Source organism: Quercus lobata, chromosome 12 (genome assembly GCF_001633185.2).
Source record: "Quercus lobata isolate SW786 chromosome 12, ValleyOak3.0 Primary Assembly, whole genome shotgun sequence".
NCBI classification, from domain to species: Eukaryota; Viridiplantae; Streptophyta; class Magnoliopsida; order Fagales; family Fagaceae; genus Quercus; species Quercus lobata.
Window position 1 is genome coordinate 26,875,563 of NC_044915.1, and position 26,000 is coordinate 26,901,562.

At 36.2% G+C, this 26,000-nt stretch overlaps 3 protein-coding genes across 3 annotated transcripts; all 3 read left to right on the top strand.

Moving 5' to 3' along the window:
• Positions 1-1,997: 1,997 nt before the first annotated feature.
• On the top strand, positions 1,998-4,263 carry LOC115971760 (glutathione S-transferase-like). Its single transcript, XM_031091789.1, has 3 exons — positions 1,998-2,168; positions 2,365-2,413; positions 3,815-4,263. Exons 1-3 carry the CDS (start codon positions 2,019-2,021, stop codon positions 4,261-4,263), a joined length of 648 nt encoding a protein of 215 aa, XP_030947649.1. The 5' UTR covers positions 1,998-2,018.
• A 12,905-nt stretch (positions 4,264-17,168) lies between these two features.
• LOC115971761 (glutathione S-transferase-like) lies at positions 17,169-18,554 on the top strand. Its single transcript, XM_031091790.1, has 3 exons — positions 17,169-17,384; positions 17,570-17,618; positions 17,858-18,554. Exons 1-3 carry the CDS (start codon positions 17,235-17,237, stop codon positions 18,304-18,306), a joined length of 648 nt encoding a protein of 215 aa, XP_030947650.1. The 5' UTR covers positions 17,169-17,234; the 3' UTR covers positions 18,307-18,554.
• Positions 18,555-22,292: 3,738 nt separating this feature from the next.
• On the top strand, positions 22,293-23,766 carry LOC115972366 (glutathione S-transferase PARB-like). Its single transcript, XM_031092634.1, has 3 exons — positions 22,293-22,447; positions 22,617-22,665; positions 22,904-23,766. The coding sequence occupies exons 1-3, from the start codon at positions 22,295-22,297 to the stop codon at positions 23,353-23,355; spliced, it is 654 nt and encodes a 217-aa protein (XP_030948494.1). The 5' UTR covers positions 22,293-22,294; the 3' UTR covers positions 23,356-23,766.
• The last annotated feature ends 2,234 nt before the right edge of the window (positions 23,767-26,000 follow it).

Consider the following 26,000-nt stretch of genomic DNA (forward strand, 5'->3'; position numbering starts at 1 on the left):
ACCGCAAATATGAGCAACACTAAAACGTGGCTAGAGTTTGCCTTTTATACTTAGGACAAATAAGAAACCCTAAAAACGTTTTAAAACAAATAGGGCTGAGTTGGACGAATCTGCAGAAAAGCATTCTGCCCGAGCTTCGATCGGTCGAGCCTAAGCTTCGATCGATCGAGCCAGGCCGAAAAGCACAATGCCTCCTGCTTTAACTTGATTCCAATTTTACATTGATACACAACTTTGAGCTAGCTTAAAACACTTCTAAACACATTGTTTTGATCATGGTTTGCCAACAATACACATTAGAGTTTTAAATACATAAAATCCTAAACTTTAGAACCTAACAGTCTCCAATAAGTATATGTGCTTTAACTTCATGTATTTTGATTTTAATGTTTACAGTCTGCCATTTTCAATGTGAAGAGTGGAGACTTGTATGTTTCTATAGGTTGTTTTCACAAGTTGTCATTATTGTTGTGCCTTCAATCTTCAAGTTGAAGGCATCAAGTTTATGCATTATTTAAAACGAGTGAATTCTCCCATGCCAAGGCAATGGGATTGTTGCACTAATAATCCATATACATGCTCCTCAGGTTCATGTCCCACATTACTCAAACTGAGTTTAATCCTCTCTCTCTCTCTCTCTCTCTCTCTCTCTCTCTCTTACAGATTAGACAGGACTATGCACTCTTGCTATGCAAGCATAATGTTCTATAGTGCGTGAAAATTCATAATCCTCATAAGTATGGACTTCAAGATTTATACCCATTCCATGTGATCCACATCCCGGCCAATAAAAATAATACGAAGTACAAGTTTTGTTAACAGATAAAAGGTGAAAGTTGACATGAATAACTGAAAATGACACTTTTATTAAATGCAAATGAGAATCTCAATGTATTGAAGTGTCAAACCCTCCAAGTTTACCTTAATCTCCATTGAAACTGCAGGTTAATTGGAGGCAAGTCACAAAGTTTCTTTCGGGTCCTTATCCACAAGAATAATAAAATTGTCTAGTTGGATTGCCATGGGCTAATTTAATTGATAGATTCACTTTATATATAATATTTAAATTCAATCTAATCAAGTTCGGGTTAAATCGAGTTTGTGCTGGTAACAGGTCATCCTAAACGGTTTGCAATCTCTTTGACCTTTACATGATCTTTTGAGGGTCAGGTCAACTTGGTATGACACGAATTTTATTCCCTATCGAAAATATATAATAAAAGTTATATTAGTAGTTCAAAAAAAAAATTTATACTAGGAGTATGGTCATCCCATGTCCCAACTATAGGCTCAATTTTTATTAATAAACTCAAGGAAAGGATGTAAATACATACGAGCACCAGGGTACACTGGAACAACAAATCCAGACCAAGTCTTTGCTCTTTATTATATGGTTTCTTGTTTTCCCATCCTTCTATTTTCAATAATAAATGGATATACTAAGCAACGAGTAGGCTGCTTTGATGATTACACTGCTATCAGCCCAACATTATTTTCTTCGGGCTGGGCTGGGGTCGGTGATACCGTGATAGAATATCAGAACATACGTAACAAACTGGAACCCAGCCGTGGTTGAATTCTTGAAGCCACTGGTAGCCTGAGACACAGGGAGCTTTGGCTTAAATTTATCAATTTGTACAAAAAAATATTACAACTTCTTCATCACGCTCACTAGTAAAATAGTATGACTTGTTTTGGTCAGAATAGAATAGTAATTGAAATCATCCAAACCAATAATAGAGGGGAAAAAATCATCCAACTTGGCAATATGTAATCAGCTGCCACGTACTTTTTCCAGGATTACGAATTCTCATTCAGCCGAAAAAAAAAATGTTTAGGAACTGAGTTCCTGGTTTGATTGGCTTACAAAGTAAGCATTCTAGAAAGAAACTTGAAACTTTAATTTCCTTCCTTCCAAAAACCAATATATATGTATATATAAATGGATCAGCGGAGGCCTGTGGTATATTGCTTGCTCTATCTGCTCTTTGTTATTGATTATATCACCATCCACCATCATGGCAGCGATCAAAGTCCATGGAAACCCTCTCTCAACAGCTACAATGCGAGTTCTCACTACCCTCTATGAGAAAGAGCTAGACCGTGAGTTTGTTATTGTAGACTTGAGAGCTGGTGAGCATAAAAAAGAACACTTCCTGTCCCGCAATGTAAGGAAACTGAAAACATTCATGTATCTCTACTTTTTTAGGATCAAGTAAAAAAAAAATTCCTTTTCCAATCCCTTCCATTTCCTATAAGCCCATTGTTCATTATAATCATCTAGAAGAAACAACAATGAATAGGTTCAATTATTTTTATTATTATTATAATATTTTTAAATCTAACATTTCCTTGTCTATGTAGCCATTTGGTCAAGTTCCAGCTTTTGAAGATGGAGATCTCAAGCTCTTTGGCAAGTGTATATGCAGTTGGCAGACATTGATATTAGTTATGGTTTACCTCATGTTTGGATGGGGAGAGAGAGAGATGAGAGGCAAAGGGGCGAAAGTGACTAGAATATTGTAAGGTTGAATTTATTTAACCATCTTATTGGCTTTATTCCGTGCCAAATTTGCTTGTAATTCAGCATTTAGTAACCCTGTATTTAGGTGGGATTGATGTAAGGGTAGTGAGTGAGATAGAGTGAAGTTTGCTCAAGAGTGTGCAAGAAAACAGAGTGTCACGGCTGGGTCTCGCGGGTGACTCGCGACTTCAAGCCGCCAGAAGCTGCACACGTGCCAAGCATGCTGGAAGATGAACAGTCATGCTAGCTGGAGCACTACAGGACAAAACAGGACAACTGGCCATACGGTTATCTCGCGACTGGATCTCGCGACTTAGTCAAGCCGCGAGGTCAAGCCACGAGCCACCCCTGTTTTGTAAAAACCTGACGTTTCACATTCCTCTCCACTCCAGTATAAATACCCCTATTACCCACGATTGAAAGAGAGCTTCCAGAGAGAATTTTGAGAGAGAAACCCTAAAGAAAAACTAGATTGATTCACACACAATCTATACCTTAGAGACTCTTCAAATTCCTCAACTCTCTTCCTCTCCATTGTCAAATCCTTGAGAGGCATTATACCAAACCAGGTTCTCACCATCATCATCATTGTGAGACTGCTGTTTGGATTTCTGGGAAGCAGTTAGGAAGGAGCCAATCTTCATTGGTTGATGCTATGGTCTAGTAGCGGAATCCGGAAAGCTAGAAAAGAAAAAGGTTCGGCGCAACCTCGTTGGAGCAAGAAGCTTGGAGGGCTTAGGTGCACTGGGTAGATTAGGCTTGGAGGGTCTATTGCTGTCCTTGTATCCCAACTATATTTTCTAGTGGATTGATTACCGCTTGGAGGGCGGCGGAGAGGTTTTTCGCCGAGGGCTTCGGTTTCCTCTTCGATAACACATCGCGTGTTGTCTTTGTGTTTGCATCTTCCTTCCTCTCTATCTTTGCCTTTTTATTTATCTGCTGTGGATTTTAATCTGTTATGGCTTAGATAGTATTTAATCAATTTCGTATGATAGCATATGTTAAGTTTCCGCACACTAGTTGTTTGACATATTGCTTGAATTGATTAAGTTGTAATTTGGGGGTCTAAACGTTCAAAGGTGTTTTTGTACACGTTTTTGAACTTTCAAATATATCTTAAACATTTATATATTTCAATCAATTTCCATTCTCTCATTAAATTGATACTTTCACCAACAATTTAAGTTTTTGGGACCAAGTTAATTTATCACTCTCCTCTATATCTGTTAAAAAAAATTATGGATGGATATAATTAGTATGATCCTTATGCTTTAACCTTTCGTAATTCAGAATCAAGGGCAATTACTAAATACATTGCCTATGAGTATGCTGACAAGGGAACCCAACTGATATACCAAGACCCTAAGAAGATGGCAATTACATCGGTTTGGATGGAGGTTGAGGCCCTACAGCACGACAAAATAGCTACAACTCTAGGCATGGAGCTAGGATATAAGCCAGTAGTTCTTGGCATTAGTCCAAATGCAACAGTTGTGGAGGAAAATGAACCTAAGCTAGCTAAGGTCCTTGATATCTATGAGAGTCGACTAGCTGAGTCAAAATACTTGGGAGGTGACTGCTTCACCCTAGCGGATTTGCACCACATGCCCATTATGCATTTCTTATTAGGGACACAAATTAAAAAGCTCTTTGATTCGCGCCCCCATATGAGTGCTTGGGTAGCAGACATCACAGCAAGGCCAGCTTGGTTAAAGGTCCTTGCCTTGCAAAGCAAATAATAAGGAATTGATTGTTACCGACTACTCTGTAGATCTCTCTGGATGTCATTTGTCTCTAATAAGTATATGTCCTTTTACTTCATGTATTTTGATTTTAAGGTTAACAGTCTACCATTTTCAAGGTGGAGACTTGTATGTTTCTAGGTTGCTTTCATAAGTCCCATTGCACTGGAATGGGAGACTTTGTATGTTTCATAAACTGTCACTGTTGTTTTGTCTTCAATCTTCAAGTTGGAGGCATCAAGAAAATGGGAGTTGTTGCACTAATAATCCTTATACATACTCCTCTCTCTCTCTCTCATACCCTTAGCTTTCTCAACAACACTCTACTTTCACATCTAATATAGATCAAAAAGAAGTGGCTAGGAACTATGTACTAGTTCTATGCAAGCACAATGTTCGACAGTGGGTGCAAATTCATTATTCACGTGGTTTGTTAATAAAATAAATATTTATTTTTTTTAAAGTTTTGTTTTAAAGAGTTTCAACTTATGGCGTCCACTTTCGATAATAGCTCTTTTTCATCAGACTAAGACACCGATTGGTTTTTTGTGTAACTAGATATTAAATCTCAAATATCTTATTTAACTATCGGAGATTTTATCAGTTGAGTTTTATTGATTGCAATTCCACTAAATTTAATTAATTATAAAATGCATCATTTAGACTTTATAGCCCAATTAGGATTAATTACCAATTTTAGAAAATTAACCAATTAAGCCCTGTAAGGTTGAATTTAATCAACCATGTGTTGGCTTTATTCCGTGACATATTTGCTTGTAATACAGCACTTAGAAACTCTGTATTTAGGTTGGAATCATGTAAGGGTAGTGTGTGAAGAAATGCTCAAAACTGTGCAGTGAAGCAGGGACTCATGGCTTGATCTCGCGGGAAGCTCGCGGCTTGCAAGCAGCCAAAAGTTGCACACGCACAGAGCATGCAGGGGAGCTGAACAGTCACGCCAGCTAGAGCACTACAGGACAAAAATCCAGACTAGTCATTTAACTAGCTCGTGGCTTGAACTTGCGACTCAGTTAAGTCGCGAGGTTAAGTCGCCAGCCAGCCCTGTTTTGGAAAAATTGACTCTTTGCATTCCATTCTCACACCAGTATAAATACCCCTCATTCCCACAAAATATGTGTGGCTATTCAGAAAGAAAAACCCCTAAGAGAGGTTTCTTCAAAACACCCACCTAATTAGAGAGAGCTACTCATTCTTAGAGAGAAATCTTTGTAGTCTCTTCTCATTCCCTCTCTCATTGTTAGACCTATTGAGAGGAGATTTCTATCCAAACACTGCCCACACCCATTTAGAGTGTTGAGTGTTTTTGGAATTTTGGGAAGCATTGGAAGATGCCAAGGATGTCGGATGCTATGGTCAAGTAGCGGAATTCGGTAAGCTAGAAAAGAAAAAGGTTCGGCGCAACCTCGTTGGAGCAAGAAGCTTGGAGGGCTTAGGTACATCGGGTAGATTAGGCTTGGAGGGTCTATTGCTGTTCATGTATCCTAACTACATTTTCTAGTGGATTATTGACCGCTTGGAGGGCGACGGAGAGGTTTTACGCCGAGAGCTTCGGTTTTCTCTTCGATAACACATCGTGTGTTGTCCTTGTGTTTACATCTCTCTTCCCTTTATCTTTGATTTTTATTTTCTGCTGTGGATGTGATTTATAATTGGCTTAGATTGATTTTCAATTCTGTTTATAGCTTATGTTCATTTTCCGCACACTAGTTGTTTGTCATAAAGCTTGAATTGGTTATTTTGTATTTGGGGGTCTAAACGTTCAAGGGTGTTTTATACACATGTTTGAACTTTCAATTGGTATCAGAGCGGGTACACTTGTTATGGTTTAAATACCTAAGTGTGATCCTTGACCCCTTGTGTTTATTTGCCATGGATTGTGCTTTGTATGACTCTTTGCATGATTTGGTTGGTGATGAATGTAACATGCCACGTGTTTGTGAAAATGTCTTTATGAGTGTTAATCCTCATAAGTGTGATAACATGTTATTTGAATCTATGGGTGTTGTTTACAAACTCTTGAAGAAAAATGCTAAGAAGTTTCAAAAGAATTTGAGCAAGTTATTTTGTGAAAATGATGATTTGATTGCTAAGCTCAATGAATCCAACAAATTGGTTGAGAAATATAAAAAACTTGCTGAAATTTCTCTTGAAAAGCTGAAAGAGTTTGAATGTTTGAATATGGACTTGGATGCTAAACTTGTTTTGTCTAACAAACTTGTTAATGATCTTAAATGTGAAAATGAATCTCTTAAGATGCATGTCAAGTGTTTGATTGCTGAACCTATTGTTAAAAAGGATGAAAATATTTGCTGCAATCATGTTGTGGTACCCGATTTTGTGCCTATTGTATGTTCTACCTTAAAGGACAAATCGGTGTACATTCCTTCACATAAAAGAAATCAAAAGGTGGAGAGAAAGGCTGTTAAGTCAAAGCCTTCGTTTAGGTCTCAACCTAAGGTTTTGAATGGATCTAAGTTTGTTCCAACTTGCCACCATTGCGGTGTGATTGGTCATATAAGACCTCAGTGTCATAAGTTGAAGAGGGAACAAAACCATGTTGCTAGATCCCTTCTCAAAAAGCCTAGCGGACCTAAACACATTGTTTGTCACCATTGGGGTGCCTTTGGTCATCTAAGACCTCAATGTTCTAAGTTTCATGCTTTTAAAAGAATCAAAAGAAAAGAAAAACTTGAGCTTTTTGGAAATTGTGCTAAAAAGAGTAAACCAGTTTTGAGTGAAAATAGCATGTTGTTAAAGAAAATGTTTAATGCTCTTAACTCCTTGACTATGTGCATCTCCGGTTCTCATTCTTCCAACCCTCGTCTCGCTTCTCTTGAGACACTCATTCCAAACAATCGTTCCGTTTGGATGAGGAAGGGTTCATATGGTTGAGTTTTTGCTCTTTTTGGTCCTTTATCCAATTCTTTCGATCTTTATAGGACCCTTCATGCATTAAATGTCATATTTTCATGCATTTTGTGCATCTTGCATTTTTTTGTATGCATTGTTTTGTTTTTGATCTTACTTTTATATTTCAGTTTTGTGTGAGTAAAAAATCCAAAACCACATAAAAATTAAAAAATTTAAAAAGTTTGATCGTATATGTTTGAGCACATATCACATGTGAGTTTGGCCTTGTACCTTTGTACAAATGACTTTGTGCATTTACGAGCTTAACTTGTTATTTTTGCACTTATATCTTTGTGGGAAAAATCTTGACATATTTGTGTGATTGTTGTCAATCGATCTCCAAGCTTGTCATGAATGATTAGTTAATAGTCATGTTGGTTTTGATACATGCGTAGACTTGTGCTTATATATCTTCTCACTCTTTTATTTTTATTGCTTAAAGAGCTCAATAAATGTAAATCTCAAAATGAAAAGAGATAATGAGCTGCAAAAGCCGTCGCACATACTAGTATTCGACTAGGAAAAAGGGAAAGCGACTTATATGAAAATGTATGATGCCAAAAAAGCCAAAGGCTTGTTCATTAAATTGAAATATCACAAATTTCAGGCATCAATCTCAAAATGAGATGTTTTGATTCAAAATGATCAAATGTTATGAATTGTAAAGAAGCTAAATGAAAAGCTTCAATCTTATGTAATCATTTTCTTATGGGAGGTCATATATGTTCATTTCTATAATTAAGATAGACCACTTGACTTAGTACTAGTTGTGTATGACTTGATTGAATTGATCATTGAAATTTCACTCTAAACTAAGGACTATTCCACATTTGATACACACACACAACACACATGCCTAATGTTCAATAAATGTCTTATTCATTTGTTAGATTGTACTTGTCTAAATGTGATGTGTGTGTGCTCAATCATATATGGTTCAATCCAAAAAGATTTTTGATCATTTTATATGTTTTTGGAAGTGATTTTTATCACTCTTTGTGTTCATGTTTAGTGTTTACTTTGTTTTTTACTGATTAACCATGTTTTGTATTGAAAAACTGGTGTCAGAGTTTTTCGCGGCTCAGCTGGCGATTCGCCAGTCACGAAAACCCAGTCGTGAGTTCATCCAGAAGCTTTTGGCGACTCACTCGCGGCTTGCTCACGACTCACTCGCGACTCACGAAAATTTTCGCGACTGAACCTCTCGACTCGCGGCTTTCTCGCGACTCTCTCGCGACTGAATCTCGCGACTCGCCCAGTCGCGAAACGCCCAAAAATAGCTTTTTAAAGGGCTTTTTGTGGGAAACTTGTTTTAAACCTCTCCCATCCTCTCTTAAACCCCTCTTTCACTATTTTTTAATCAAAACCCAATCAATTTGAATGGTTTTTCATTCCATTGACATCTCTAAGGTAATTATAAATTCTTTTCATTGATTTTGATCCTTAGATTATGTTTTGGAGAGTTTTTATGTTCTTGGTTGGGATTTTCATCATAGGGGTTGGGAAAACTTAAATTTTGTCAAATTTTTTTTCATGGGATTGGTTTATTTTGTTGATTTGCATTGGATGTTGGCCCCTTGTGGCAGATAGAACATGTATTAAGGGTGGATTTCATGATGTTCATGCATTATTTCACATTATTGTTCATAGTGTGCATGCTAGGTGTTTGATAAAATACCTCTTAGACATTTTCTCGCTTGTTTGGACTCCGATGAGTATCAAACTTTGGGGTTTCTCATGTTTCCTCATTAGGAATATGTTTGGTTCGTTGGTTGTGTATTTTGCACACTTTGCCCCACATGTGCATTTTTCATGTATTGGTCATGCATTGCACTTAGCCACCTCTTGCACACACCTTTGATACCTTTGTCATGCATTGGTCTTTACCTTATTTCTTCATCCTAGCATGTCATGTTTACCTTATGCTTTGTAGCATGTTACTTTGTCTTAGGTTTGAGTTTCATTTTCTCATTCATCTTGCACCCCTCATGCATCATTATCATTGTTCGTTCATTCATCTCTTGCCCTCTTTTCTCCTTGACCCTTTGTCTATTCCTGACAAAAAGGGGGAGAGTATACTCTAGAGAGTATACTAGAGTGTTTTATCATTTCTATATGACTCTTGTGCACATCGTTAGGGGGAGAAATTCTATTTCTCGTGCACATTTTTAGGGGGAGAGATTTTCCATAGTGGAGATGCATATACCAAGGGGGAGAAAATATTGTGTTAACTAGAAAACTTTGTTCTGTTTGTTTTCTTGTTGGCTTTATGGTGCTTTGAGTTATACTTTGTTGTTCTCATTACATCATGTTTGTGCTTTGGACATGCATATATCCCTATGCTATTGTGCTTCTTTGAATGCATGTTCGGATGATCATTTGCTTTGCTATGTGATCATTGTAGTCATTTCTATATGACTGTTTTGGTGTATGATCAAGTTGCTCACATGTTTCACATCATGTTTACTTGATCGCAATTTACTTGTTACATTATACTTGTCCTTTTATTACTTGCTTGACCTTGAGGGTCTAATGTGTTTTGTGCAAGTGTTTCAGGTTACAAGTATATATGTTCCTAGTGCATCACAGCTTCTCATCATTTTGAAGGGGAGAAACTTTAAGCACTTTTAGTTTATATTGTTTAAGTTTTTATTCAATATAATGTGCTTTGTACCCATGTTGCTTATGTAAGCTTTTAGGGTTATGTTTTTATGCATACTTGTAGGCTTTATGGTTTGTACCATGCTTTATGGTTTGTACCATGCTTTATGCAGCCTCTATGATTTTGTTAAATCAGTACTTCTATCCAAATGTCATGCATTTTCTGGTTAAGTACTGTCACTCTTGTGCCCTTGTAGGATTATTCCTAGATGCATATACTTAGTGTATTATGCATTGGTTGAGTGTTGGGCATACAAGTAACTTGCATTGTTCTTGTTTACTTGTATGTTCAAGTGTTCATTCCAAGTGTGAATGAGCATTGTGGTCACTACCTTGTAGTGATTGCTTGTTTGATCAAGTCATGGTTTGTTTCTTAACTCTATCTTTGCTTGATCACATCATGCCTGCTTCATATGCATTTCATGCTTTTCTGCATACAATGATCATAGTGTATTGTTGTGTTTCAGGAGATTCATGTTCATATGATTCAAGAGCTGCACAGCTTCTAGATTTAGGTGTGAGTGAGTTTTGCCATTGTTCCCAAACTCACGTTTAAGTCTAGAGTATGTTTTAGGGTGTTTTGTCACGGAATAGCCAAAGGGGAAGATTGTAAGGTTGAATTTAATCAACCATATGTTGGGTTTATTCTGTGACATATTTGTTTGTAATACAGCACTTAGAAACTCTATATTTAGGTTGGAATCATGTAAGGGTAGTGTGTGAGAGAGTGTGAAGAAATGCTCAAAACTGTGCAGTGAAGCAGGGACTCGCGGCTTGATCTCGCGGGAAGCTCGCAGCTTGCAAGCCGCCAAAAGTTGCACACGCACAGAGCATGCAGGGGAGCTGAACAGTCACGCCAGCTGGAGCACTACAGGACAAAAATCCAGACTGGCCATTTAACTAGCTCGCGGCTTGAACTCGCGACTCAGTTAAGTCGCGAGGTCAAGTCGCCAGCCAGCCCTGTTTTGGAAAAATTTACTCTTTGCATTCCATTCTCACACCAGTATAAATACCCCTCATTCCCACAAAATATGTGTGGCTATTCAGAAAGAAAAACCCTAAGAGAGGTTTCTTCAAAACACCCACCTAATTAGAGAGAGCTACTCATTCTGTGAGAGTGCTTTTTTCTTTAGCACACAGGCTCAAGGATCCTGGGCCAAATAGTTGTGTTTTGGTGGACTGGGCTTGGTTCACCGCAGCTAAATGAGGGCTGATTACGAATCAAGTTGTGCGCAAGTCACATAAATCTCCTCAAGGCAAAAATGCGATTCCTCCTAAGCAATAAAATACCATTATAAGTGTTTTAGTATCATAAAATGACCCTTTACTCTTACAAAATAAGTAAAATAGATGTTCATAATATTCACAATGAGAAAGAGATTGAAATAGAATATTTAAGGCTTATCTTTTATCGTATAAACATTTTAAAGAATTCCTTCACTTGGTACCCCAGGCGTATTGTCGTGGGATCCCGGGACGTACTGTCGTGGGATCCCGGGGCGTATTAGGCCTGTAAGAACCCAGAATCTCTGGTTCTCTGCACTATACAATCTTTCTCCATGCTTGTTATGCAATGGGGTTTTGTCCTTTCCTTTTACCTCTATAGGTCCTACACAAGAACAATTATACAATGCACATATCTTCAAATAATTGTTAATTTCTTAGATTAGAATATATATATATATATATATTAATACATATACATATATGTAAATGAATTTCATGAGAATGATTCAGTCACGAGGATCCTGGTCCTAATTCTCACAGACTTATACTTTTGCACAAGACTTGTGGGATTTGGAACTCAAGTCTGAGTGGCTTTGCTTGGGCAGGGACTCAGCTTTACAAGCAAGAATATATATGTATTGAGCAGCAAGAAGCAGTAAAGAAATATGCAAAGTAATTGTTAGAAATTCTCAAATCAATATGAGATATTTCATTATTTTTCTTGATTGTGGATTACAAATGTGCTCACTAAGACGTGATACAAGGTTCAAATAAACTCAAAAATTACAGACTTTGATGGCTATTCAAGCCTCTAAGACTTGCAAAGTTTGAATCCTTTTGAATCCAAGTATGTGCTATAGTGGCTGTTTCTGGGATACCGGGAGACATTCCTCTGTTTTTCTTAAATTTTACAGAATTCTAATGACTCTGTTATGATATTCTTCCTACTGAAGATCCTCCCCCCCCCTTTCAACATGGGTTTTCTCTTCCTTTTATAGTGTGTTTTCTAGGGCTCCATGGTACTAGTGATTTCTCTCTTTTGCCCCTCAGAGCTCGTGCTGTGACAGTTGCTCAAGAGCTGGTCTCTTCCCTTTTTTCTCATAGTTTTCATCTTTTATTGCAGTTTCTCTAAAAGTCATTTGCTGACTTTCCATTCCGGGGCGTCCTCAGCAATTAGCCTTTAATATCTCTTCTTTCAAGGTTTCTCATTTTTCAGACTTAGCTGTCGATGTTATTTCCTTGTCGTCATTATTCCCAAATAGTTGGAATCTTTTACTGCTGGGTTGAAAGTTCTCTTCTAGTTGCTTCTACGTATGATTTTCTCATTCTTGGTTCCTTGTGGTACAGCTCATTTGTTCATGAATGTTTACTTTATACTTTTTGATTCTTTGTTGCACCAGTGGGTACTTGAGAAGGACATCTCTGTTCTTCATTTCTTGTATTTCGTGGTACCTTTCTTGAGTTGTCTCAATCCTACAGTAGCTGTCCTGCATTACCTGAGGATCTCGGGCGTCTGGCAGCCTCTGGGTATCTCGGCCCTCTGGCAGCCTCTGGGTATTCTGGCCTAGTTCTTTCACTGAATTTTGCTGGACTTTTTAATGACCTTTTTGCTGGAAATCTGAACATAAATACGGCCTTAATGTTGATTCTTCTTGCTGCTTGAATTGGGCCTTCTTTACTTTTCATGGAATGGGCATTCTTGTGAAATTTTGGCCTTCAACACATTCTTAGAGAGAAATCTTTGTAGTCTCTTCTCATTCCCTCTCTCATTGTTAGACCTATTGAGATGAGATTTATATCCAAACACTGCCCACACCCATTTAGAGTGTTGAGTGTTTTTGGAGCTTTGGGAAGCATTGGAAGATGCCAAGGATGGCGGATGCTATGGTCAAGTAGCGGAATCTGGTAAGCTAGAAAAGAAAAAGGTTCGCGCAACCTCGTTGGAGCAAGAAGCTTGGAGGGCTTAGGTACATCGGATAGATTAGGCTTGGAGGGTCTATTGCTGTTCATGTATCCTAATTACATTTTCTAGTGGATTATTGACCGCTTGGAGGGCGGCGGAGAGGTTTTACGCCGAGGACTTCGGTTTCCTCTTCGATAACACATCGTGTGTTGTCCTTGTGTTTGCATCTCTCTTCCCTTTATCTTTGCCTTTTATTTTCTGCTGTGAATGTGATTTATAATTGGCTTAGATTGATTTCCAATTCTGTTTATAGCTTATGTTCATTTTCCGCATACTAGTTATTTGTCATAAAGCTTGAATTGGTTATTTTGTATTTGGGGGTCTAAACGTTCAAAGGTGTTTTATACACATATTTGAACTTTCAAGCCCGAATAACTAATTTGCCAATAACATAATTTAATGCATATTTACAAAATTCAGGAAATTCCAATACGCACACACCCAAACAGAAGATGTGTTTACAAAGTGACCCTTCGGAACTTTAAAATTAAATATATGAATTATTTGTGAGAAGCAAAATATATGAAGTATTTGATTATTTGATTAAACTCATCAAATCATAGGTTATAATCCCGAAATCTACCTCACGTATGGTATAAATTTTAAGTTAATGCTTTCCTGAAGGGTGCTGAACTAGAAAAGCTTGATAAAACAAAGGAGATACCTTGCACGTTTTGAACGTGTATAACTACCCTTAGCCCTTAGGATCTGATTACTGAGAGTACAGCACACGTTGGCGAAGTTCGTTTTTCCTATCGGTTTTTTTTTTTTTTTTTTTTTTTTTTTTGGGTTAGTGTTCCTATATGGATTCTTGAGGCTACTTTGAAATTGGCCTATATTTGGCTAACATCAGTTGGTATATCAAGAAAATTACATTTTTTCACCTTAAATTATACCTCAATTTACACTTTGTCCTCTGAACTATCAAAACACATGATTGACCATCCAAATCAAAAACCTTGTAACATTTAATTTCCTAACATATATTTTGTTTTTACAAAATTTAGCATTAAAAAACCAATTTATCTCTCTACCAACTATTTCAGAGAGGGTAAATTGGTCTTTCAAGTTTCAATACCTAATCCTCTTATACTTAACACAAAAATAAACAACACAGGATATTGAAACATAATTATAACTTTGGAGAGTCAATTGTACATTTCAATAGTTCAAAGAAAAAAGTATAAAAAGTGATATAAATTATAATGGAAAAATGTAATCTATATTATAATTTAGTATATCTATATTAACTATGCCACTTAAAAATTAAGATGGAGCCTTAATAGTTGATGGAAACAACTATCTTTTGGAATTTGGATCCATTCACACCCGGTGAGAATTTATTCATTAATATAGTGTATTCGTTTGGATTGGGCGTCTGCATTTACAAGTTTGCGTTTTTTGGCTCTTTTTTTTTTTTTTTTTTTTTTTTTTTTTTTTCACGCGTTTCAGGGAGTAATGCGGCTACTGTTCATGAATAGTAGCCACCAAGGTTGACTTTTCCATGGTGAACAGTGCACCCGTGTACTGTTCACGGACCCACAAATTCCACTTTTAGCAATTTTTTTTATTAAAAATGGATCCCATGGCACTATTTACACATTTAAAAATTATTTTGCTACAGTATTTTTAGTTTTAGTTTTTAGTTTCAGCAAAAATAAGCTCAATCCAAATAGATCCAGTGTTACCAGGAGAGGCCTAAAGGGGCCCGGCCTCCGGGCCTTATGAAAAAGTAACAATAGGTATATTTTAAATATAATAGGTATAAGCCCATATATATATATATAGAAAGGCTCCTCTTCCAAGTAGAGTGGCTCTCTCCCCTCTAAAATCATCCATCCAACCCAGCCTAGTTCAACCAAAATTCATGTAAATTGTCAGCCCAAAAAATAACAAATTTTAATAATAATAATAACTAATGGTGTTTTGTGTCTTTGTTAATAGATAAAGGCATCTTAATGTATTAAAAAACAATAATTTTATGTATTTATCTTAGTTGATAGTTTATTCATACTATACGAATGCTTGTTATAGATTTTTTTTTTTTTAATATTTATCATCTGGTCCCCCTATCTTGAATCCTAGGTCCATAGACTTTTTTTTTTTTTTTTTTTTTTTTTAATTCAATAGAATCGATAGTGTAACTAAAAATTTGGTAAAGATAAATTAAAGGTACGTTTGGTACATTGATTGATAATTGTTGGATATATATATATATATATATTTTTTTTTTTTGAGAAACATTGTTGGATATATTTCAACAATTTATTTTTGTGATTAACCAAATAGAATAACATACAGAACTAAATACAAGCAATAACACAAATAAATGTGATAGGTAAAGGCTATAAATAAATACTGTATATATAAGAAGAAATCTACAAATAATTAAAACTGACAGACCAAATGTGAGAAGGAAGAATGATTCAGATTAAGTCTTGTGTTTGACACAATTTCCTTAAAGCAGATTTCGTCTCTCACATAATCTGTGATGCTTTGAGACTCACGGATGTCTACCTCTTAGGATAAAATAATCTACAATACGAAGAAAAAGCACACAAGGTCCGTGCTCTGCGAAGTACACTATGTCTCTTTTTTTCTCCTTGACTCAAATGAATGCACAAAAAATTTTCTCTCTAGAACAGTTTCTCTAAAAGTTGTTTTTCATGAATGAGAGATTATGAAAATATACGTTACTGGGCAGCTATACTATTTCAGAAATAATTGTTGTATATATACTTACTGACTCAAAAAATAAAATAATTAAATATTATTATTAATTGAATAAGTGGGCCCAATCCACACATGCCTAAAGCCCAACTCAATATCCAACACAAAACTCATATTCTTTATCATTTTCTATGTAGGACTCAAAGATTCTCATCACTTCAATATTATGTTTAAGTAGACATATTAGGAGTCAATTTCTTATTCATTCCATAATATTTATCTAACAATAATTACTTTAAGAATGGCAAGTTTAACATATTTTGATGAGTATGAATATAACGGTCGTCCATTAAGAGGACAACTGTTTCAATTTATGAAGCCTTCATTGCAAGAGGAATAACCTTACACAATGGTCCTCTATCAATGAAGAAATTATCTTATATGTTGTAGGGCTCACATATCAGTCTCACATGAGTTTTATACGCCAGTGGTGTACAATTTTTATTTCCTATCATTGACCCTTATCTATCAATACCAACAACAAACCGGTGATTGAATTAGCGGTTCAAATTTTTTTTATGCCACATGTGGCAGCGATCAGCTGCTAGCATTATTTTCTTCGGGGGCTGGGGTTGGTGATATCATATCAGAGCATGTGTAACAAAACTGGAGCCTAGGTTAGTGGCTGAATTTTTTAATCCGCAGACAGCCTAGCACAGGTAGCTCAATGGCTAAAATTTATGAATTTGCACATAAAATATTACTACTTTGGTCATTATATATGCTCACTAGTAAATTACTACCACTTGTTTTGGTCGGGAATAAAATAGTACTTGAAAAGTCCTTAAAGCAATAATAGTGGAGGGTATAAAAAAATCATCCAATATGTAAATCACCTGCCAAGCACTTTCAACTTTCTGTTTCCATCTACTTTTGGAGAAAATTCATTATGTTTTGGAAACATGGATCCTCTCCCCTACATGAGTTTTGTGGATCCCACAAGTAATTTTGGAAATATAGTATTCTCTCATATTTTTGCTAGGATTAAGAATTCTCGTACAAGTAGTTCTAGCCTTTTAGGATCAAATTATTTCATAATTTTTTTACCTCAACTTTAATGTAATAGATCGAGAGTGGTTAATCATTACTTCCTACCATTTTTTTTCATTAATCACATTTTGTTATATCACAATTTTAGTAAGAAGTTGTAAAAAAATTTGTGGTCGTAGACTTTTCCTTCTCATTCACCCAAAAATAATTTTAAAAAAAAGTTTTGAGGACTATTCTAGAATACTAACCTACCTTCCAATCAAAAAATAGTTTATAACAATTATAGTTTATATTGGTATTTGGAAGGTATTTGAAATAATTTATATTGGTATTTGGAAGGTATTTGAAATAAAATTATTTCAAGTACCAATATATATGTATAAATAATTGGATCAGATGAGGCCTGTGGTATATAGCTTGCTCTATCTCCTCTTTGTTCTTGATCATATCACCATCCTCCCCCATCATGGCAGCGATCAAAGTCCATGGAAACCCTCTCTCAACAGCTTCAATGCGAGTTCTCGCTACCGTCTATGAGAAAGAGATAGACCATGAGTTTGTTTTTGTAGACATGAGAGCTGGTGAACATAAGAAAGAACACTTCCTGTCCTTCAATGTAAGGAAACTAAAAACATTCATGTATCTCAAAATTTTTTGGGACCAAGTACAAAAATCCAATCCTTCTATTCCCTATTAGCCCATTATTCATTATAATCATGAACGAAAACAACAATGAAATAGGTTCAATTATTTTGTTGTTATTATAATCATTTTGAATCTAATATTTTCTTGTCTATGCAGCCATTTGGTCAAGTTCCAGCTCTTGAAGATGGAGATCTCAAGCTCTTTGGTATGACTATATGCAATTGGTAGACATTAGTTATAGTTTAGCTCTTGTTTGGACAGGGGAGAAAGACATTAATATATTTCAATCAATTTCCCTTTTCTCACTCGTTAAATTGAAATTTTCATTAGCAATTGATGTTTTTTGCGACAAGTGTTAGTTTATTACTCTCCTCTCTCTGCATTAAAACATAATAGATGCATTTAATTAGTATGATCCTCACGCTTTGAGCTTTTGTAATTCAGAATCAAGGGCAATTAATAAATACGTTGCCTGTGAGTATGCTGACAAGGGAACCCAGCTAATATACCAAGACTCTAAGAAGATGGCAATTACATCTGTCTGGATGGAAGTGGAGGCCCAACAGTACGATCCAGCAGCTTCAAAGCTAGGCTGGGAATTGGCAATAAAGCCACTGCTTGGCATGAGTACAGACACTGCAGTTGTGGAGGAAAATGAAGCTAAGCTAGCTAAGGTTCTTGATGTCTATGAGAGTCGATTGGCTCAGTCAAAATACTTGGGAGGTGATTGCTTCACCCTGGCGGATTTGCACCATTTGCCCACTTTGCATTACTTGTTTGGGACACAAGTTAAAAAGCTCTTTGATTCACGCCCCCATGTGAGTGCTTGGGTAGCAGACATCACAGCAAGGCCAGCTTGGTTGAAGGTCCTTGCCTTGCAAAGCCAACAGTAAGGAATGGATTGCTATCGACTACTCTCTGATCATTTGTCTCCAATAAGCATGTGTGCTTTGACTTCATGTATTTTGATTTTAATGTTCATAGTCTGCCATTTCCAATGTGGAGGCTTGTATGTTTCTAGAGTTTGGTTTCACAAGTTGTCGTTGTTGTGTCTTCAATCTTCAAGTTGAAGGCATCAAGTTTATGCACTATTAATAATCCATAGACATGCTCCTGAGGTTCATGTCCCACATTACTCAAACTGAGTTTAATCCCCCCACCCCCCCCCCCCCCTCTCTCTCTCTCTCCATATAGATCAGATAGATCTAGCTAGGGACAGTGCATTATTGATATGCAAACATATTGTTCAATAGTGCGTGCAAATTCATAATTCACACAAGTTAAGGACTCTAAGATTTATACCTACTCCATGTGATTCATCCCAGCCAATAGGACAATAGCAATAATACAAAGAAACAGATAAAAGAAGGTAAAGTATGACATGAACAACAGAAAAATTGGCACTTTTATTAAGTGCAAGTGAGAATCTCGATGAATTGAAGTGTCAAACAATCCAAGTTTATTTTAATCCCCAGGCTAGAGGCTAATCATAAAGTTTCTTTGAGGTCTTATCCACAAGAATAATGAACTTGGTACGAGGACCTAGTAAACAAATTGGGTTGATTATATTTAGATTCAGTCTAATCAAGTTCAGGTTAAATAGTGTTTGTGCTGGTAACATAAACGGTTTGCAATGTTTATAAACTTTACTTGGTCTTTTAAGTATCATATCAACTTGGTACGACTTGTATTTCTTTTTTACTTACAATAAAAAAAATACAAAATAAAAAAAGAAATTCAATATCATTGTCTTTATCATCCTTTTAATACAAATAAAAAGAAGAAATGAACGAAAGTACATAAAAATAAAAGTTAAATAATATATAAATTTTTAAGTTTACATAGTTTGAACGTTACTTTAAAACAAAATCAGAAAGCCAAAAAAAAAAAAAAAAAAAAAGAACAATCATGTGACCCATGGGTTAACTCGACCCACCATTTCAATGGGTTAGGTATGCGTCGTTTTCCACTTGGTTAAAGGTTGTTCCCTTGCTTTCACTCACTAATTTAAAATAGTGCATAACTTTATACCTCAAACTTGAAGATTGGAAAAAAAGACAACACAGTTTATGAAAATAAAATTGAAAGTTTAAGTTCTAAGTGAAATATACCAAAAATTCCAAGTTTTAAAAAATAATTTACACCCTTTTTTTTTTCAAATGTACCATTTCTGTTGTTCTAAAACTTGGGAAATTTATAATTCAAGATACAAACTCCATCAATAGAATTAGGTAGTCTTTTAGTTATTTTTTAGAAAAATATAACCAAATTTTACTATTTAAATTGTCCATAAAATTAAATTAGTTATTGTAAACATCAAATAAATATAGTAAAATTCTTGAAGAATATACAAAGAAGGTACCCCGCACATAGTGTGGCTTATTGTGCGGGTTAAATAGGTGTGGCAATTCCTATTTGCGTGTCATGTTAACTCTTGAGTATCTGAATATATAGGTCAACATTAACCCGACATGTTTATTAAACGGGTCAAAATTTCACAACTCTAACACGACCCATTTATTAAACGGGTCAGTCGTGTCTACTTGTTTATCAAATTTTATTAAAATGAAAAACAAATTATGAAAAAACAAACAAATAAATATTTTTAATATAAAATTTAGAACTAACTAGTAATTGCATCACAAATAATCATTCAAAACTAAAGCATATCTAAATATCTTAAATAATCAATCACAATATGTTAAAGATAATAAACCACAACAACTAATAAGTTTATGTACCTAGGGTTTGATTTATATATTAGTAAAATGTCATTTAATTAATCGAGTCAAACAGGTCAAACAGGTTCCATATGTTGAACACTAACCCAACCCATTTTTTGAACAGGTCAGTCATGTCAACCTGAATATGACATGAACCCATTAAGCCTCAACCCATAACCTACTAATTTCGTGTTGGGTTCGTGGATCATGTCCAATTTTGCCACCCCTAAGGTTGTATTCTAGTTTTATTAAAGTCAAAGCATAATCAGAATCTATATTGAATTCAAATTAATTTCTAATTTTTGCCTTTTTTTGTTGAAAGAAAATTTTCTAATTTTTAGTTTTAATTTTCAATTTCTAGTTTTTTTCCTAATTTTGCGCTACCTAGTCTAAGTAATTTAATTTATTCAATTTTAGTACCAAGTAACCCATTCACATTACTTAGTGTGAAAGTCAAAATGACCATATCACTTACTTAAATAAGAATACCACCTCAGCACCATTATTATTAAATATTTTTCTTAGTGTAAGTACGAGTTACAACTTATAAAAAAAAATTAAATTAAATTAAAGGAAAGAGTGTAAAAACATTTCATGATTGGAGAACAAGAGTAATAGATGAACGGGTTCACTACGTTGGAAGAATGAATGCAAACCAAGTCATTGCCCTATATTAAGTGGGTTCTTGTCTTCTAATTGTTCTCTCTTCAATAATAAATGGATAGTAAGCAATTGGCTGTGTGGGAGGGGTAAGACCTGAGTACGGAATAGAGCTCGTGGGCCCAATCCGAGGAGGGAGAAAGGCCCACTTATACATCAGTCCTGACCCAACATGTGGATAAGAGTCCGAGAAGGAAAGATGAAGAGGCAAACCTTCCAAGGAGCCTGAATAGCGAGCGCTCCTCGGGAATTATTGAGCAAGCCACTTGCACCAGGAGACCAGATACCAAGGAAGATGGTAGAGATGTGTAAGCAAAGAAGAAGGGATATATCCAGATAAAGTTGCCATCACCTCCATATTTAATGCACTGTATCAACTCAACTTGCCGTAATAATGAAGGAATGGCTCCTGAACAGTGGTCTCACAACTTGCAGCACACTTTACTACCTCCAGCACAACCCTGATGGGACAAGCATCCAAAGAAAGGCCCATGATCATACAAATGGAGGGCTATGATGCAATCTAATTGACTATATAAGGAAAGGAAACCCCTCCAGATTAAGGGATGAGAAATTGAAAGAAAACAGATAAACTTTGTAACACAATCCTATATTTGAGACTTGAACTTTATATGAACTTCTACACCTTGGCCAGATCTGAGGGAGTGTTAATCCCTACTTTAGTCTCTTTTTTGTGATTCATTCAGCTTTTTCGCTATTAACTTGGCAATTTGACCATAAAGGTGCATTAAAATTAACTTCGAAAGCCCATACTATAACAAATTAATCGTTTTGGGCCTTCTATACCTAACTTCACTATACTATGTGGGCTTAGCCAGTTTTGGCACCCTTATAGGCTACTTTGATGATTACATTGCCATCAGCCTAACATTATTTTCTTCGGGGGCTGAGGTTGGTGCTATCATATTAGAGCGTATGTAACAAATTAGGAAAAATATTTATCTCTAAACTTGTTTGGAGAAAAACCTTTCAAATTTATCCTCTCTCTCTCTCTCTCTCTCTCTCTATATATATATATATATATTAACAATCTAACTGTTGGATTGCATATTTTTTATATTCTTAACATGCATGTCAAATTTTGTTTAAATTAGAAATCATTTACTATTCAATCAATAAACTTATTTTTTATGCATAAATTTATACTACAAAAAATTGAAATTCAAACAAGTGGTTGATGACATAGTTATTAATTTTTTTTATCTTTTTAGAATTTTGCAAACATGAAGAATATAATAAAAATTAATATGTAATCTAACTATTAAATTTCCAAAATTCACAACTAATAAAAACATATAAAAAGAGTACGGAGATAAACGTTTTCCACAAGGGATTGCCCTTGGTGGCTTATTGCCCTTGGTCGGCATAATATAATACTTCCTTCCAAATACCAATTTAAACTTATTCTTTCAAATACCAATATATAAATGGATCAGATGAGGCCTGTGGTACATTGCTTGCTATATCTCCCCCCATCATGGCAGCGATCAAAGTCCATGGAAGCCCTCTCTCAACAAATACACTGCGAGTTCTCGCTACCGTTTATGAGAAAGAGCTTGACCATGAGTTTGTTCTTGTAGACATGAGTGCTGGTGAACATAAAAAAGAACACTTCCTGTCGACCCACAATGTAAGGAAACTAAAAACATTCATGTATCAACTTTTTTAGGATCAAGTACCAAAAGCCCAGTATTCATTATAATCATCAAGAAAAACAACAATGAAATAGGTTCAATTATTTTGTTGTTATTATAATCTTTTGGAGTCTAGCTAACATTTCCTTGTCTATGGCTATGCAGCCATTTGGTCAAGTTCCAGCTTTTGAAGATGGAGATCTCAAGCTCTTTGGTAAGTCTATATGCAATTGGTAGACATTAGTTTTAGTTTTGCTCCTGTTTGGACCGGGGAGAAAGATATTAATATATCTCAATCAATTTCCCTTTTCTCACTCGTAAAATTGAAACTTTCATTAGCAGTATTAGTTTTTGGGACGAGTGTTAGTTTATCACTCTCCTCTCTATCCGTTCAAGCATAATGGATGCATTTAATTAGTATTATCCTCACGCTTTGACCTTTTGTAATTCAGAATCAAGGGCAATTACTAGATACATTGCCTGTGAGTATGCTGACAAGGGAACCCAGCTGATATACCAAGACTCTAAGAAGATGGCAATTACGTCTGTTTGGATGGAAGTGGAGGGCCAACAGTATGAACAGATAGCTGCAAAACTAGCCTGGGAGCTGGTATATAAGCCATTACTGCTTGGCATGAGTGCAGACAAAGCAATTGTGGAGGAAAATGAACCTAAGCTAGCTAAGGTCCTCGATATCTATGAGAGTCGACTAGCTCAGTCAAAATACTTGGGAGATGATTGCTTCACCCCAGCGGATTTGCACCATTTGCCCACTTTGCATTACTTGTTTGGGGCACAAGTTAAAAAGCTGTTTGATTCACGCCCCCATGTGAATGCTTGGATAGCAGACATTACAGCAAGGCCAGCTTGGTTGAAGGCCCTTGCCTTGCAAAGCCAACAGTAAGGAATGGACTATATGTATGTGTGCTTTTACTCCATGTATTTTGATTTTAAATTTCGGAGTCTGCCATTTTCAATGTGGAGCCTTGTATGTTTCTAGAGTTTGTTTTCACAAGTGTTGGGACCCTTACTAAGGTGCATTGAGGCTTTGTGACTAGACAGTGCAGAGTGCAGGGCAGTGTGTTGGGATGTGCTGTTGTGACAGAGTGGCAAGGGAGGCTTGTAACCAGTAGCATTAAAGTGTTGTACTGTTGTACTATCGTTGTATTGCATTAAGTGTTGTACTTAGTTAGTTGAGCTTAGTTAGTTAAGCTGTGCTGTGTTGTACTTAGTTGAGCTTAGCTAGTTAAGCTGTGAAGAGTTGTACCTAGTTAGTTACAACAGGATATAAGCTACAATTTAGATTGTAAGAAGTGCATTGAAGAATAATACATTGAATAGCTAATTCTTGAATTGCCCTCGAAGAATCAATCAATGGAGGCCTAGTTCCCTCGAAGAACTACTAAACTAAGAATCAATAGATTGGATTCTTAACAACAAGTTGTTGTTGTTGTTGTTGTGCCTTCAATCTTCAAGTTGAAAGCATCAAGTTTATGCACTATTTAAAACTCCTATGCCAGTGCAATGAGACTTGTTGCACTAATAATCCATATGCATGCTCCTCAGGTTCATTTGAAGATTTATACCTACTCCATGTGATCCACCTCCCAGCCAATAAGGCAATCACAATAATACAAAGTAAAAATTTTGTTAACGGATAAAAGAAGGTGAAAAATGACATGAATACTGAAAAAAAAAAAAAAATAAAGGAGCTTTTATTAAATGCAAGTAAGAATTTAGATGAATTGAAGTATCAAACCGTCCAAGTTTATCTTAATTCCCATTGAAAGTTGAAACTACAGGCTGGAGGCAAATCACAAAGTTTGAAGTCTTATCCACAAGAATAATGAAATTGCATGGTTGGTTTGCCTCGGGCTAATTTAATTGATAGATTCACTATTAATCATATATATATATATATATATATATACACATATATATGCGCACGCACACACAAGAACTTAGTAAACAAGTTGGGTTGATAATATTCTAATTCAATTTGATCAAGTTCACGTTAAATCGTGTTTGTGCTGGTAATCTGAACGATTTGCAATGTCCTAAACTTTTATCTAATCTTTTGAGGATTGTGAGAGTGCCTTTTTCGTGACACTCAGGCCCAAGGATCCCGGGCCTGAATGAAAAGGAAGGATTTGGTGGACCGGGCCTTGACTTACCGCAGCTAACGAGCTGTTTAAGAATCAAGTGAATGCAGAGAATACTCCAGACAATATAAAGAAAAATGACAAACAAGGATATCGAAGAGTGCCAAAAATTAACAACGTAAGTTCAGAAGGAAAGAAACAGGATTAGCAAGACGATATAAAAAAAGTACTGTGGGGATCCTAGGAATTATGAAGCAGTGTTTCATTAATACATTATCTGTTTGATTACAGAAAGCTCACTAGGACGTGATACAAGGTCCAATCAAGCTCAAAAATTGCAGTCTTGAATGGCTATTTCAGCCTTCAAAACTTGCAAAGTTTGATTCTCGTTGAATCCGAGTATGTGCAATAGTGGCCTTTACAGGATACCGGGAAGCAATATTTGTTTTTCCCTTAGTATTTTTCTTTCTGCATAGATTTTTCTGATAGTTTTTCCCAGTGAATTTCTTCTTTCTTGTGTTTCTTTCTTTTTTTCTCGCTGCCTTCTTCACAACCCATCCCCTCCTTTTATAATGGAGTTTTCTGGGCTTCCCGGGGAACCGTTGGTTCCCCTGTTTTGTTCTTTTGCAAACAGAGCATGTCCTGTCCCCATCGTCTCGGTAAGTCCCTTTTCCGTTTTCTCTCATTCTTTCCTTCTCTCGGTTCTGATTCTTTTGAAAGCTTCTGGTTGGCCTTCCTCTTCGGGACGTGCTGAGGTATGCCCTTCTCGGCATCCCCATTTCTGGCGTCTTCCTCTTTTCCCATTTCTTTCCTATTTGGGCGGAATCCTGTTCTGCCATTTTTTGAAAGTCGTTTGTTATCATTCTTCTTCCCTGTCCTGGTTCCCCGAGGCCTTTCTGTCTGTGCCATGAGAGGTCGCTCGCGTTTTTTGCTTTTATTTCTTGTTTTCTTCTTCTGTCTTCTTTCTATCGATCTGTCCCAGTCTTTCTTTTTCTTTGTGCCTGAAGGGATCCGTGCTTATTGATGGTTCCTGAGGATCCTTGCTTCTTTATACTTTGCCGTGGTCTCTCTTTTTTTTTTTGGATGCTTCTTTCTTTTCTGGGCTTCAGGATCCTCTGGGCCTTTCTTTTATTCCCTCATGGGTCTTCCGTATCTATTACTTTGGGCTTAGCCTGAATTTTTCCTTTTGGGCTTGACTTGTTCTTCTTTTTTGGGCTTATTTCATTATGACCCTTTTTCAGACCTCAACATTTAGCCCCCCGAGCTCGTGGGTTGCCTGAAGCCCACGCGTGAGTGATTTAGGTTTTCTAAGATTTTCGTGGTATCCCCTTTTTCTCAACTTCTACTGGGTTCCCTTCCTTTTTACTTGGGATCCCGGCCCTTTTCTGCTGCTTTTAGTCACCTCCTTTTTGCGTGTCGCATTCCCTTGTAATTATTACTTTTTGCA

Bases quoted from the DNA above. Each gene is read 5' to 3' on its own strand.
- LOC115972366 (XM_031092634.1), top strand. From the start codon at position 22,295: ATGGCAGCGATCAAAGTCCATGGAAGCCCTCTCTCAACAAATACACTG. The intron at 22,448-22,616 runs GTAAGGAAACTA...ATGGCTATGCAG, and splicing joins ACTTCCTGTCGACCCACAAT to CCATTTGGTCAAGTTCCAGC. The intron at 22,666-22,903 runs GTAAGTCTATAT...TTTGTAATTCAG, and splicing joins TGGAGATCTCAAGCTCTTTG to AATCAAGGGCAATTACTAGA.
- LOC115971761 (XM_031091790.1), top strand. From the start codon at position 17,235: ATGGCAGCGATCAAAGTCCATGGAAACCCTCTCTCAACAGCTTCAATG. The intron at 17,385-17,569 runs GTAAGGAAACTA...TTGTCTATGCAG, and splicing joins AACACTTCCTGTCCTTCAAT to CCATTTGGTCAAGTTCCAGC. The intron at 17,619-17,857 runs GTATGACTATAT...TTTGTAATTCAG, and splicing joins TGGAGATCTCAAGCTCTTTG to AATCAAGGGCAATTAATAAA.
- LOC115971760 (XM_031091789.1), top strand. From the start codon at position 2,019: ATGGCAGCGATCAAAGTCCATGGAAACCCTCTCTCAACAGCTACAATG. The intron at 2,169-2,364 runs GTAAGGAAACTG...TTGTCTATGTAG, and splicing joins AACACTTCCTGTCCCGCAAT to CCATTTGGTCAAGTTCCAGC. The intron at 2,414-3,814 runs GCAAGTGTATAT...TTCGTAATTCAG, and splicing joins TGGAGATCTCAAGCTCTTTG to AATCAAGGGCAATTACTAAA.